Raw genomic sequence first — 16,392 nt, forward strand, 5'->3', positions numbered from 1 at the left:
GAGCCATCTGGACACGTTCTTAAGCAATGTGCTTTAAGTGATGCTCCTTGAGCAGGAGGGTGGAATGGATGACCCCAGGTGGTCCCTTCCAGCCTCAACCGTTCTGTGATTCTGTACTTCCAACAGTGCTACTTCCTTCATGTGGTGAACTAATGCTTTCTTTTTTGTTTCTTTTTTTGGTTGTTTTTTTTTTGTTGTTGTTGTTTTTGTTGTTAAGTTTTAGATGATAAATGATACATTCTCTGTTACAGGTCTTCACTTGTGAAGATATTTTCAGTTGTGATCAAAGTCACATGATTTCCTCTCAGATAAAACTAATGTGCATCAATTTATTTAGAAACTGAGCATTTGTTTGAGTATGGGCAATGGAACATGCTTCTTGGGTGCATTCAGAGATTGCAGTAAGTGAATAATGGTGGAAAATGAGTTCTGTAAGTAAGTCATGAATGGGTTGGAATGTGGTTAGCTACAAAGAAATAAAATACTGTGTAAGTTATGATGTGCATATAACTTTATTTTTAAAATGTGAATTGATTTCCTGCAGTAGGGGTAATGGAATGTAGCCAGAGATTTTTCATAATTTTCAACATCTTCTAATTACTGAATCAATTATGAGAATACATGTATTGGCTCGATGGTACACAGTTATGCAGTGGGAAAAACTAGTGTGATTATAGGATATTGAAAACTCAGGAAATATAGTAAGAGCAAGTAGTGGCATAAGAATCTACCCAACCTGGAAAATATTATTACTTGTGCTTAACTACTGTGATTGGAATAATTAGTTTAAGATTCTATATAATATTTATATATATTATATAATAATAGTCTGGGGTTACGGACTTCAGTTTAGAAAGGTAGGGAGAAAAAAAAAACTGAATAAAGCAATACTTAGTGAAGAAAATGTGGGAAAAGTTTTATATTGCATAAATGGCTTATACTTTAAAGAAAAATGTGGGTTTAGTTTTGATAAAGCCTGACCAATAAGAATCATTTTCAAGTTACTGTGGAGTGGCTTTACTGCTGTAAATAATCCTGTTGGCCACATCCCAGTACAGTGCAGATGAGAAAAGGATGAAGGAAATTCTGTTGTTTACATATGTGTCTGTAACACTGAGAAGCAAGAGGAGCCCAGCAAACTCGGAGGGTAAGGGCTCTTAAGCATGTGGGTTTGCTGTTTAATTTTTATATTTCTCTTTAGAGACAGAGTATGAGTGACTATAATGCTGATGATAAGAAGGAAAACAATCTGAAATATCCAGCAAAAGTATTGAAGATCAGAAAACAGTATTTGAAATACATGGCTAAATCAGATTTAGCTATATTTTTCTCATCTATCCTTTTCACTACTGTCAGGGAGTATTAATTCTAACACCCTATTAAATGTAGCTTGTTTTTCAGATGTAGTAGGACCTTTACTTACCATAATCAGGTAAGTTTTCAAAATCTTCACGTGGCAGTTTGTTAAATTATTTCTTATTTTTTATTTAGAAATTAGTATAAGTGCAGCAAGTTCAAGGATTATACTGTTTCAATACTGAAAAGCTTTTATAAAGCACAATAATCTGCAATAGGATAAACTGATAAAACATTCATAACTTTAAATCATTATTGGTATTATGAACATGTATCATGAGAATATTGTTATGAGTTTGCAGCAGCTCATATTGCATTTTTTTGTTTGTTTTCACCGTGTTTCTATTTTTATAAATTACACTAGTGAGTTGTATAATCCTAACTTCCTTCAGAAAATACCTGATGATAGAATAAGAAAAAAGAGTGTTAGCTATATGATATTTAATTTATGGATACTATGACTTGTTAATGCTGGGCAAAGATATACAGTTTGCATTATTTGAGAGGCAAATATCCCAGATGATATGAGACTTTGTTGATGATCCATTCCTAATGAGAACCAAAGGACAAATTTCAAAAGTAATGTTGATGAGTTTAATAAATGTATATAACAAGTAGTATTAACAGACCTCCTACTGACTATCCAGATAGCTGCATTTTGTCTTAATTCTCACTGATTCCTTTTTGCTAGAAACCTAGCTTTTGGTTTCGATTAGCTATGTTAGAAAATTCACATTCTTTCAAGTTTGTGAATACAATTCTTTGGATAATATAATAAAGATAAAAGGATTTCTGTAATCTATTTGGTATAATTAATAGAACTAGTTGCATCTCTCTGTCAGGTACCCTCTGCAGAGGATTCTATGAAAAACTTAGTGAAAAATGTGAAATTAAGAAGTCTGTCATTTTTATGTATTTACATGTATTTACAATGGTAACCTCTAATAAATTATTAGGAAATGAAAAATCTAAAGAAGCTGGTATTGAACAGCCATTATACACTGTAATTGACTGCAGCACCAAGAGGTTTATACCTCAGAATCATTTGAAATGTACAAATTAGATATTCTCCTAGCTGACACTTCTGTGGGTTGACGAGACTAGTAAATGTTACCCACTTCCATTCTGTCTGAAAAACAATATTCAAAACAAAGTATGCCAAAGGAGCCTGCATGAGTAACCAGTACTTATTAATTTCTTCTCTTTTGGTGGGACTACTTGATGGCCTACTGTAGACACTGAGAGAATAAATAGCTATGCTTCTTTATGCATTTAAATACCATCTAGACTACAGCACGTGGTAATTTGTGGATTATTTCATATGGCCACCCTAGGAACTGTAGAGCCATGGCTTATGTGACACTGTGAATTATTTCTTAAGTGGATTTCCCTCAAAGAAGACTTAGTGGAGTTGGAGTCATCACCAGATGCTATCTTATATCATTAAAACTCACAAAGGAGTCCTTGGACTATTGAAAGACACGAGATGGTGCTAAAATACTGCAGTGGCTAAGGGCAATAGAGAATAATTGCATACAAATGTCCAAGAAGTCCTTTTTCTTTTTTCTGTATACTTTGTTTTTTTAAGAATAGTCATTAATTATGGAAGAAATTACTTCTAAAACTATTCTGATAAAGTTGATCGTGTCTTTGCACAACTAACTCATGAATTCTGATACAATTGTATCAAAGTGGTCAAACAAGCCAAAGAGATAGGCTCTGCCCCAGAGAAAACAAAGTATTAGTGAGCATTCTTACTTGTCTGCTTATATGGGTGGGAAAATCACTTCTTTCGAGGTTGACGCTGAGTAGCATTTTGAAGAAAAATTGTTCTGTGTCCAAAAAAGCCTTGGAATGTTTCATGGTCTGAAACAATGCATCAGATATCTGTGATTAGTTTTCCCTACTCCCAGTATTATGAAATCGCTTTTGAAAGTAGGTCAAGTTTTCATTAGAAAAAGATCATAAATGGTTTCAACTATAACAAGACAATTCTTAATCTCTTATATCATAAAACTTCAGAATTCTTCAGACTATAAACAGGGATTAAAAACTTGACTTTTTTTTCAGGGACATGCCTTTATATCTTCACATATTGAAAACAAAATAAAAAAAGGTCTCAATGTTGTTTTGTTACTAAGCAAAACAAGCCTGTAAATGAAAGTGAAGCTGTCCAGTTTAAAGTAACATTCAAAAAGTTGTCAGAAATTTGGTATAAACTGTAGAATATAAAATTTTCATGATTTTTGTTTAAGCAGTGAAGCTTTTCTATACATTTAAGTGACCCCTACTCTTTGGATAGACAGGTATTAGAATTGTATCTAACCTAATTCTTGTTCAGTAAAGTGCTTTTCAGAATGAGTAAAGAAGTCTGTTTTCAGTTGCCTTTTCCAACTTCCTTTTGAAACTGAAGGAAGCTCGGCTGACCTTATCTATAACCCAATGTGAAAAACATGGGGGGAGGAGGAATGGGGGGGGTCCAAAAGTAAAAAAACCCTAAACCCACAGATCTTTGAAGTGCTCAGTGCCATTCGGGAGTAGCTGAGCATCTTATATTTTGGCTATACCAAATAAGAACTTATGGAGTCTCTCACAAAGAGATTAATTTGGGTTTTAAAATAAATAAATTAAAAAAAAACATTAAATAGTAGCATGCTAATGTTAGCAGTGGCTGGAAAAAGGTATTTGTTTTGAATAGTGTACTGTAAGCTTATTTAAAGCTTACTTGCAAATATTTATGTTTCATATATCTTTGATTAACAAATACCCTGGATAAACAGCAAATGAAATGATTTTGGCTTTCTCTTTTTCATTGACTTGTAACTTACAACTGACTTAAATGCTTGCAAATTTTAAGAAAGACTTCTAAAATCATTTATGAGCGACATGCTCAAAGGTAGATCTAATCTTTTGGATGATGTATGTCTTGGGTATTATTCCCATACTTTTCCTTCTTTCCAGAAAAAGTTCAGAGCAAATCTGTGAAAGGCATTCTTCTGTGTCATGTTAAAGGACTGTCTGTCAGTATAAGCAAGGTAACACATGTGTGTACTGGCTGAGCTGCATATCCTATATTTACACACTGACAGCTCTGATTACGTGGAGTCTCTTGAGAAATTCTGTTGTTGATTGACAACAGGTTCAGTTGCAATTTAGCTGATCAGTGTAAGAACCTACCTGCTTAACCTACATATCTGCAATAAAGGGGCTATGACACCTTTAGCGCTGATGTTCATTTCAACATGCAGTAAAAAACGGTCATATTAAACACACTAACTTCCTCTGCTTTCTGTGGAAATGGAAGAGGAAGACTCATGCACCTGGTTACTCTTTACCTAAGCTATGGAACTGCTGGGAAAAAAAAAAAAAATCAGAAACCATTTTAATGTAATTAAGATGAAATCTCACTGTGTCTGAAGAACAAGATGCCTCGGTGTTTTCAGAAATCGCATGAAGTGTTAATTGGCATCTTTATTCATAAGCACTGAAACAAGATAGTGTTTCAGTATACTGAGCTGATATTAACTAATGTGAAACCTATTCTTCTGAAGCAATTACCTGTTTTAATTTTGAAAGCAAGTTACTACTGTTCTAAAAAAAATCTGTGCTATGAGGAGATGCCTATTAGGCCAGACCTTTAACTGATAGGAATTCGTCTGTATGAATTAACGTTGCCTTAGTTTAAATACACTCTGAATTTGTTATGAAGTTATTATTCATTGCTTGTCTTTCCTAAAAATAGTGCAGAGCATCATTCAGAAAATAAAGGTAGATTATCAATATCCACATAAAATCAATGAGATGAGATTAGAACTCATGTAAATTGGCTACTTGTTTAGTCCAGAAGTTTACACTGGGTTTTATAAACCTGTTTGTATGGTGTATAACCTGTAAAGATCTAAAACTTTGACTGTTGATACTTATCCTAATTACCTAGGAAGTTGATTTTGCTTCTTTTTTTTTGCATTGATCATATCCTAATAAAAGTGATAGACAACATCACAGAAGAACAAACCAGGCAAACTTGTGTCTCATATACCACAGCTAGCTAGTTAAATTGAGTTAAGCTTGTCTTGACTTCTGCTTAATACTTAGCTCTGTTTGAGACTCTCTGGGAAAGTTCACTTCACACACACTCCCCTCCCCCCTGCATGATCTGATTAGAAAACTTTTTTTTTTCAGGTGTGTTGGCTGAGAAATGAGTATCAATTCTATAGACTCAAATGTATGAAAATTATGGTTGATGCATTATGAACGTTTGTAATCAAACAAAACATTCTTGGGGAAAATAAGTTGCTGTAAATTTTACTTAAAACAGTACTTCAGAGCTTCATTTGGCCTTATGGGTAGTAAATAACAACATCTGTATGTACAAATATTTGTTATACATATTTAACCCTAAGTATTTGAATACAGTGTCAGACATGTGAGAAACCATCAGATTCTCTATGCAAAAGAATTTTAGAAGATACTGCAATGATATGCAATGACTTGTGTTAACCAGTAGACCTAAATCACAATAAATACATAAGGAGTAACCAAACTGCTTAGAGCTTATTGGAAGTGGCAGCCAAAAAAAAAGCAAAAAAGAGTAGAATTTGTTTCTTTTTGAATTTATTGTAATCTGTGGCTACCTTTCAAGTTATCTTTTTTTTTTTAATGAATGTGTATAAGGATAAACTGACAATGCAACTGCTATGACTAGATTGAGGCCACTTAGGGCTGCTTCATATTTCATTTTGTGCAATGCTAAATTATATGTATGTACAATTTTACTGGACATGTCTTCATGTGAATTATGAAAATCTTCAGAAGAAGCAAGCTACTATTAAGAATAGAAAGAATTCTTGCACTGGTGTCAGAGAAATTTTGTCTCATAGTGAATACTGGAACATCAAGTAGCACTATACTTAACAATGTGTAAAATGCTTATTTCAGCATTATGTTGATTGCTTTATTTTCTTTTGGCTTTATGCTGTGGTTTATTGCCTTTCAGTCACTATCTTTAATGTGCTCATCCTTTATCTTTTCTCCTGGTAACTTAGCAATACATTGCTAATATAATAATATACTGTCTGGGGTACTTCAGAAATACCTTGTCTGTCACATTTTACATGGTAATAAAATTAAATTTTCCCTACAAAACCACCATTTTCCTGAAGCTACTTTCTGTTTTCAAACTTTTTAAGCTTGATATAGTAGTTGACAAACTTTGTTTCTGGATTTCTTTGATGGAAGACCAAGCTTGGTTCTCTTTTTTTACCTTCTTTCTCTCTGTCATGTTATTTCTTCTCCTCATCTAGCAGTAATCAACTCAGAAGTGGGATCTGACTCTAGTTTTGTGCAGATTCTACTAACAAATGCTTACTTACATTCAGTCCTACTCCTTTTACTTCCTCTGAAATTTTTTAACCTCTCCTGAGATTAAATGTATTTATTTATTTTCAAGGCAGAAGTGTTTATACCATAAGGAAATAATGAGGTAACTAGTGATTTTTTTAATCCTGTACTTTGAAAAATGAGGAACTTTGAAATTAAGATTTAAGCCTGACATCATATCTTATACTTTAAAAGTTCAGGCAGAGGATAGGTTATAGAAGGAAGATGAGGTTGCATAATTTTTATTTTATCTGTCAGGATAATAATGAACTGTGGCTGTGATTTCATATGATCTCAAAGACACCCTTAACAAACCGTAATGTCCAAATTGATGCAGTGAGGAAACATTTCTTTCAGGCACTATAGGTATTTCATAATTGAAAAAAAAAGACCCCAAAAGTAACCAAACCCACAAAAAAACCCTCACAAATCCACAAATATTTCTTATTGTGAAGTCAGAAACATAACTTTACATTTTATGGTTTTCAAGCATAAGTGTTTTTAGTTACTGGACATGAGAAGTAAATCAATTGTGGTTTGGAAATAAATATAGGTTTGTATTGGTATTTTGATATAAAAAGGAATGTAGCTAGAGAAGTGTAAATAGGAAAAATGATCACATAACTTGTAACAGGAAGTAAATAATTTACATTGTCTCTTCAGGACTTTTTTTGTCTGGTTTTCGTTATGACACATATATAGAATATGATGTTTGGAAACAACAGAAAACAAAAATATAGCATATGGTTTAATATTGTTATGTCTTATAGCTGTGGAAAAAAATAAATAGAATGATCTTCATCTGTGCACTGAGAAGTCTTGAAATCACTATCTTTTAATTTTCAGTTCTAAACCAACGATTTTCTTAACTTGCTCACAGAGACCATGATCAGACCCAGATTGTGGAATTATAATAGTCTACATCCATTGTAATAGTCTGTTTGGGTCTCTCAAATTTACAGCACAATGTGCTCTGTAAATTAAATTTCGTTTTGTGACCTCATTTAAAAAAAACAACTAAAACCGAAGGAAATAAATCTCTCCCCCACAAAAGCCTATTAAAATACACAAAGGTGTCAAACAGTGGCTGAATCATATTTGTTCATACTAGTCCAACATGTGAATTCAGAAATTCATTATTTCATTAATTCATGAACTCTCTAACTCACAAGTTCTCTAATACGTAACTTATATATGAGCAAAATACTAAGATGTTGATGAGAGTGCTTATTCTTCCTCCCCCATCACGTATGGATGCCCCTTATACCACACTGGCAAACATAAAGTCCTCATCAGTCTGGCTGCTGTTGCATCTGCTTCAAAAACTTTAGGTGTAAGCTGACGTATTTCTATTTTTAAGCTCAGAAGTCTGGTTTAGACCATTTCCAAGAGTTCACAGATTCTGAATAAACTGCTAGGCAGTTACTTTGCAAAGATGCAGGAGATGCTGGCTGCAGGTGATAGCATCCCTTTTCTTTTCCTGTTCCTTGTGTCCTATGTATGTGTTGCTCTTGCTTTGACCTGATGGCACTGCTCCCAGAATATATCAGGTTTTAGCATGAGCTGCATGTTTATTATTAAAATATTTTTACTTTACTCTTTTTACCTCCTCTTTACTTTTCCAAAAAACATTTGGCAGGTCATTACGGTTCCCCTAGCCTCAGTTTCTTCTAATACTGTCAAATTATTTGCTAGGGTTTCAGTATCAAATTAATTCATTTTTCTATGCCAATTTCATCCAACAGAATTTGAATAATACCTCAATAAGCATCCCTCTGGAACTGTGAGATTCTGACAATTGGAGGCACTTTCATAATAGTTAATACATTTTTATTATTTTTACATCTTTTTTCAAGAATAATATTTTTCTTTTAAAACAGATGCAAGAACAAGCTAAAGTGGAATGCCTGTTGCTTATTTTAATCAGTTGCTCTACAACTCTAGCAACAGATTTGCTCTTCAGACAGGTATAGACGTATGTATCTGGTATTAAACTAACTGCATAAGAATATCCACCATTAATTCTACTAGCCTTGTGTTTTAACACTCACGGGAAGCTATTACTTTTCTGATAAAATGAAAATACTTGTGAAAAATACCTGCAGAAACTTAAACTTTACATTAAAATGTCCAAGTCTAGACATTCTAGTATTTTTATGCATAATAATAGTAAAAAAGAAGTTTGGAAATGCCATTACAGTGATGTGTGGCAGTTCATTTGCTTTTGTCACCTGTGGTCTTAGTGGCTCACTTACCTGACAGCGAGGGTCACCATAATGGATCAGCATGATACATCATAGTTTTTTGCCAAGAAAGGAAGTTTGTAGGCAAAACCACACAAGCCTTTTCTCCATGGGAGAGGAAGTCTGCTCTAGTCTTCACTGAAATGCATTCTCTTTTTTCAGTTGCATACAGTATTCTCACAAAAGTCAAACACAGCATTTTAAATATAATCTTGTATACTACATGTATACTTTGTTTTGTTCCCAAACTCTTGACTGGTAAGATATCATTCTACCTCTTGCAGTATTATAGGGGATTCATAAAAAAGCTGTTCTGAGTAGATTTTCTGAATTTAAGACACATTCAAATATCTCCTTTACTATGGTGGGCCGAGACAATACTAATATTTCCTGAGGACAAGCAATTTATTTTAATTCTCAGTTTTTTTGAATTTTAGGTGCAGAGTTAGGATCACGTATCCATGATGAAAAGTCCAGGCAAAGGTCAGCATATCAAAAAATTATTTGAAGCCTACTAGGCTACTGTACAGGCCTACCTCAAATATAACAGCTTTAAGTTTGATCTGATTAGTGGTGTTCCAGCCTCAAGACCACTAGAGCCACGCAGTTGTGGGGGGCCAAGAGTTCATGGCCAGTGAGTAAAACCACCCTTTTTGGCAGCAGTTTGCAGTAAAATTACCTCAAATCAGTAATGAAACCACAGCAACAGGTAATTCCAATTCATGAAGATTTTTGTTTTCTTCTCAGGTCTTTTGAAGTTTTAGACAAAGAAAATTATTTCCATTCTTATTTCTCCAACTTTTAAGATTTGTAAACTGCACACTCCCCAAGTTCTGCCATCTTTCAGTGAATATGCAAAGCTGCTAGCAAAATCCATTTATAAAACCTACTGAACATAGTAATGAATGTCTCTGCAGGCATCTACTAGTCTGGGACAGAAGCAAAAAATGTGAGAAAAAGTTATTGTACTATTTAAACCCCCCAAAACCTCAACTATTGCATTATATAATTAAAGTTTACAGTGGCTTGGTTTTGCTTTGCTTTAATTAAATCCGTAGGAAACAAAAGGCAATATCACAAACCAGAAGTTAAATTAACAACTTATTGTGAAATTTAAATATTGTGTTATTTTGACTCTATTTTACCTCATACAAAATTCTGGGTGACCATATCTTAGTATTTTGGATAAATTTTATTCAAATTGAAATTCTGGAAGTAGGTCAGGCAATGAGAAGGGGGTTGGTGGTGAAACACCAGTGATCATGAAGGGAGTCCTTTACTGTCTTTTTCCTGCTCTCATATCCATACTTGACTACAGTAGTTCTGTGTAAGAGTCTAACAAATGGCAAATAAATGTCCTGGAAAACACAGAATAGTTGAAAACAGCTAGGAAACAGGAAAAAAAACATGTAAAAACTTATATTCAGCTGAAATGAAACATGACTGAATCATAATGCCAAGACTACCCTTCAGAATTTTGTTTTCTGCATTGGCCTTCTACATTTCAAACACAGGTTTTAACACTAACATTAACATGATTTTTTTACAGATGGATGTAGGAATGTAAGAACATATTTTTAATTTTTATTTTTTTTTTTTAACCTAAAATATGTAGTCTTCTACTGATACAGCAACATTTCTAGTCTTTTGGGGGTTTTGGTTCTTTTTAGGAAACAAGGAGATAAGTGTGACTAGTCTCTACAGACTGCCCACACCAGCATTTTCTCAGCTCTGAGGTGGAAAAGCAATTTCTGAGGCATTGATTTACTTCTGGGCCAAATAAGTAATAGTAGATACATAGTGAAAATAAATGCAGCAAGAATTATTTGCAGAGTCATGTCATCATGAGTGGCACTATATAGTACAGTAGGATAGTACTACCTTTTCAAGAATATTAGAATAATATAGTTCCTGGGGAACATCGAGAATGTATACAGCAAAATAAAGTCCCCAGTAAAAATGTGTTAGTTTTTTTTTTCCTCATGCAACAAAGAAAATCCAAAGGTCAGGGGGTTTATGATTTTTTTTTTTTTTTCCTCCCCTTAAGTAAGCAAATTATGAGGTAAGTTTTGCTTACTATGAAGTTCCACAGTTTGGGAAAGAAAGCAAGTGAATCTGTGGTTGTAGTTTATACAGATACTTCTCTCTTACTAGACATTTAAAATATATATTAATTTAATCTTGAAGGAAGATGCTTTTGCCTGGTTTGTCTAGACTCAAAAATTTTTGAGAGCACTATAATTATTTAATGGCAGTTCTTTTGCTAGCAATTCCTCATCAAATAATAGGTATGTTTGTTTATACTGTACTCAGAAAATATTACATAAAATATGTTTTAATAGCTATTTCTTGTTGATGAAGCATACTTCTAAAACATCAACAGCATTATTATCTCATTATTAGCAGTAAAATAAACTACTGGACGTCCATAAATCTAGCAATCTGGACGTCCATAAATCCATGGGTCCAGATGGGATGCACCCGCGGGTGCTGAGGGAACTGGCGGAAGTCATTGCTAGACCACTCGCCATCATCTTTACCAAGTCTTGGGAAACGGGAGAGGTGCCTGAGGACTGGAGGAAGGCAAATGTCACTCCGGTCTTCAAAAAGGGCAAGAAGGAGGACCCGGGTAACTATAGACCGGTCAGCCTCACCTCCATCCCTGGGAAAGTGATGGAACACCTTGTCCTTGGTGCCATCTTAAGGCATATCAAGGATAAGAGGGTTATGAGGGGCAGTCAACATGGCTTCACCAGGGGGAAATCATGTTTGACCAATCTCTTAGCCTTTTATGAGGAAATAAGACGGTGGATGGATGATGGCAGAGCGGTGGATGTGGTCTACCTTGACTTCAGCAAAGCCTTTGACACAGTCTCCCACAGCATCCTCAGTGTGGACTGGATGACCAGGTAGTGAGGTGGACTGCGAACTGGCTGAAGGAGAGAAGCCAGAGAGTTGTAGTCTATGGGGCTGAGTCTAGTTGGAGGCCTGTAACTAGTGGAGTGCCTCAAGGGTCAGTACTGGGACCGGTATTATTTAATATATTCATCAACGATTTAGATGAGGGAATTGAGTGTACTATCAGCAAGTTTGCTGATGACACTAAGCTGGGAGGAGTGGCTGACACGCCAGAAGGCTGTGCTGCCATCCAGCAAGACCTGGACAGGCTGGAGAGTTGGGCAGGGAATAACGGGATGAAATATAACAAGGGAAAGTGTAGAGTCCTGCATCTGGGCAGGAACAACCCCAGGTTCCAGTATAGGTTGGGGAACGACCTGCTAGAGAGCAGTGTAGGGGAGAGGGACCTGGGGGTCCTAGTGGACAACAGGATGACCATGAGCCAACACTGTGCCCTTGTGGCTAAGAAGGCCAATGGCATCCTGGGATGTATTAGAAGGGCGGTGGTTAGTAGGTCGAGAGAGGTCCTCCTTCCCCTCTACTCTGCCCTGGTGAGACCCCATCTGGAATATTGTGTCCAGTTCTGGGCCCCTCAGTTCAAGAAGGACAGGGAGCTGCTGGAGAGGGTCCAGCGCAGGGCAACCAAGATGATTAAGGGAGTGGAGCATCTCCCTTATGAGGAAAGACTGAGGGAGCTGGGTCTTTATAGTTTAGAGAAGAGGAGACTGAGGGGTGACCTTATAAGTGTCTATAAATATATAAAGGGGGAGTGTCACGAGGATGGAGCCAGGCTCTACTCAGTGGCAAACAATGATAGGACAAGGGGTAATGGGTGCAAACTGGAACACAAGAGGTTCCACTTAAACTTGAGAAGGAACTTCTTCTCAGTGAGGGTGACGGAACACTGGAACAGGCTGCCCAGGGAGGTTGTGGAGTCTCCTTCCCTGGAGACATTCAAAGCCCGCCTGGACACATTCCTGTGTAACGTTATCTAGGTGTTCCTGCTCTGGCAGGGGGATTGGACTAGATGATCTTTTGAGGTCCCTTCCAATCTCCAGCATACTGTGATACTGTGATACTGTGATACTGTTTAAGGTTATTCATATAATTTAATTGAGGGAAGATAAATTATTTGTCTTTGTCTTTTTTTTAGGAGTGAAATTAGATGATTAATCAAAACACTAATTTAGGCTTGCTTCAGAAACTAATGGAAGAAATGCAGGTTTTTGAGACCCAACCAAGACAACCTTATGAATTGGCTGGAGGTTGCCAACCAGATGGCTATTTGTGTAATTCAAATCTGCTGTCTCAAAGTTTCTACCCATATTCATCTTATTATCCATACATGCATAAGAATTACAGCAGTGACTGGGAAATTTCTGAAGCAGTAAAAATTCAGGAACTGGAAGAAGTCAAAGCCAGAGCTGCCCAAATGGAGAAGACCATGCGCTGGTGGTCAGATTGTACTGCTAACTGGAGGGAGAGATGGAGCAAAGTTAGAGGAGAAAGAAATAAAGCCCAAGAGGAAGCAAGAAAATTGGGAATCAAATTAGACAATGTTATAAAAGAACTGAGTATGCTTAGAAAAATAAATCAAGTTTTAGTAAGTGAGAAGAAAAACTCGGAAGATGCAACTGCTTGGAAAACGGAATTCAGTTGCTCAGAAATATCGTATATTAAAAAAGACCTAAACCAGCTAACATTTCTGGAACGAGAAGCTGTGAATGAACGGAGCAAAATTAAAAAGATTCCTGGAACAGAAGACACAAAGAAGGTAAAGAATGGGGAATTGGTTTAGGTCTTGAAAAAGCAAGAGATTATAGAGTACACAGAAATTTTCTAGGAGTTTTCAAGGATTTTCCCAAAATATTACCTGAACCCTTGAACAGCAAAACCACTTTTTTTTCACCTGTCTATTATTTCTAATATTCCTAATATAGAGAAGTACAGAAAACAATTCATACCTTTCAACTATGGCTAAACATTTAGGTAACAGGGGTAGACTGTTATATCCAATAACTTGTTCTGACTTTCATGTTTTAAGATAACATTACCTCTGTTATCTTTATTTTCCATGTTTTGTGGTTTGCCTTTATTTTTACCTCCAAAAAAAATCAATGTAGGTTCTTGGCTTCTAAAATAAAATAATTTAATTCGTCTTTAATGCAACTTCTAAAATGTGGGAAGAGGTGAGGCAAATCCTTCTGCAAATTCACAAGATTTTTTGCTTGGCAAGGAGAGCAATTAAGTTGTTATGCAGAATTAAACAATCAAGTATGGGCATGGTTTAATTACAGCTCCAAGTTCTATACAAAAGAAACAGCTACATTCAACAATATGGAACTATTTGTTCATGTTATACCAGTTTTAATTCTTTGCCTTGGCATGAATTGCATAGTCCTCATAGAAAGCGCTATGTAAAAAATATATTTGTTATTTTTCTGACTGATAGCAGTCATTGTAGTAAGAAATATGAATTTTTTTACTTCAGTTCAATGGAAACTTTCAAGATCTTAGGCCTGAATGTATTATTTTCAGAATTTTCATTCACTCTGTAATGCACATAAATTACATTATATTCTTTTGAATTCTGAAAAAAAAAAAACAACAACCCACAACCAAGCCACACCATGGTGTTGTTAATGAGAAGAAATTTGACAAAAAAAAAAAAAAAAGCATGAATTTCATATTTTTGGGCAGATAAACCTGCCATAACAGGATTCCTGGAAGGAAATGACACAAAATACCTTTTAACTGTTACACTTCCTTCTTAGCATAAAATAAGGCACTACTTGAAAACTGAAACATATATGAATGGGAAACAGTCTTATCTTTTCAGCAGTTTCTAGTATTTTCTGATGTAGATTGCAGACATTCTTCTAAAACTTCAGGAAAACAGAGTGATATGAAATAGCACTGGTGGTAATCTACTAAAGCTTTAAAAATTTCAGCAGAAGTGATAAAATTTAAATACTTTTTAAAAGTATACTATTGTTTTTAAGAGACGTTCAGTCTTCCTGATAGATAAATATGTATTTTACTTTTTAGAGTTTGTTTCCTAATTGTTATTATCTTTGCTTATGTTTTGTATTCAAAGCATGTATGCCTTCAAAATAAGTATTATAGTGCTTTTAGTTTCTGAATGGGATCCAATTGCTATGTTATGCAGGTAACTTTGCTCCTCCTGTGAAACTTGTATAAGTCTGTCAGCTGCTTCAATATGATTTCCACTGAAAGTATAAGAGTCCTTACATAGAGTTTCTCAATATATTATTTGTATGCATAAATTGCATTCCTGATTTTGTTAGTTCCATGATTCTGTCTTCAACATAGTTATAGCTAATTAACGATAATTGGAATTAATTTCTTTAGTAAAGATGCATTAGAATTATTTTGAATGAAGCTTCTTATTACAGAAGCTGTAAGAGAGAATCACAAAGTGAAAATGATCCAACTACAGTGACTTTTTTTTGCACATTCTATCCATATGCAACTGTATAGCATGTTACTTATTTCCTTTTTCTCCTACATGACTTAAATGTCTAGAAAAGTCTTGGTAGTCCCTGCAGAAATTATGCAAGTCTTTTCCCTTCATTTATGTTTTTCTCAGATGTCATATTTTTGTTTTCTCAGGATGTATTCAAAGACCAAAGTAATCACAATCAAAAAATCACTCCAAAGCCTCCCAATTCCTTTCCCAATGCTGTTCCCAGCACCTATTTGGAGGAACATAGAAAAAGTTTGGACAGTACAACTGAGACAACAGAGAATGATTTAATACATGTTTCAGTCTTGCATTTGCAGTTGGCTGAAACACAGAAAATCTTGCAGAAGGAAAGAGAGTAAGTACAAAATAAATCCTACTTGGGGGAATTCTATTAAAAATAAAGGTTTAAAAGACACTTTCTAATATAGATATGGCAATACTTTCATTCATAGTTCATCTTTTCCATTTCTAAGCCTTATTAACTGTTATTTACATGACTTTGATAATAATTTAGAAAGAAAATCCACCATAATGTGTTTATGGATTTTCTTAGATTTTCTGTTGCTTAAATAAGAAGTATTCCATACAGAACTTTTAAGAATAAGAATTTAATAAAAAATATATACTTACTAGAAATTTGGTATCAATACAGTGATATCTAATGTATATTATGCTTAGTTATTGGAGTCTTTTGTGTGTAACAACAAATTTTCATATACTCTGCCATCAGACTTTGGAAGAGTCCAACTGCAGACTAACTAAAGTGGTTTTGAATTAAAAGTACATGAATACAGCTGCAAAATTCTGTTAATCTTAACTCTTCACTTGTAGTATGGTCTATGTCAAAAACAGGTAACAGAGATAGAATAACACACATTGCATGCTTATTGTATCATATCAAGTTTACTTCACATAAATACTATATGTTCATTTTGATGAACTAAAGAGATTATATGTTGATTGGGCACTACCTGCTAGAATGTGAGACTCTGTTGGTAGAAATTCCATGACATTTTGTACAGGTGATCA

At 34.8% G+C, this 16,392-nt stretch overlaps 1 protein-coding gene across 1 annotated transcript in view; it reads left to right on the forward strand.

The window, feature by feature from the left end:
- Nucleotides 1-839: 839 nt before the first annotated feature.
- CCDC102B (coiled-coil domain containing 102B) overlaps nt 840-16,392 on the forward strand; it is a 138,420-nt gene continuing 122,867 nt past the window's right edge. Inside the window, exons 1-3 of the mRNA XM_062633084.1 lie at nt 840-1,147; nt 13,030-13,650; nt 15,510-15,718. Coding sequence (XP_062489068.1) covers nt 13,042-13,650; nt 15,510-15,718 — 818 coding nt within the window. The 5' untranslated portion in view covers nt 840-1,147; nt 13,030-13,041. The remainder of the gene's footprint in view (nt 1,148-13,029; nt 13,651-15,509; nt 15,719-16,392) is intronic.

Source organism: Pezoporus occidentalis, unplaced genomic scaffold, assembly GCF_034315485.1.
Source record: "Pezoporus occidentalis ecotype Australia unplaced genomic scaffold, CSIRO_AGI_Poc_V1 ctg4, whole genome shotgun sequence".
In the NCBI taxonomy this organism is placed as follows: domain Eukaryota; kingdom Metazoa; phylum Chordata; class Aves; order Psittaciformes; family Psittacidae; genus Pezoporus; species Pezoporus occidentalis.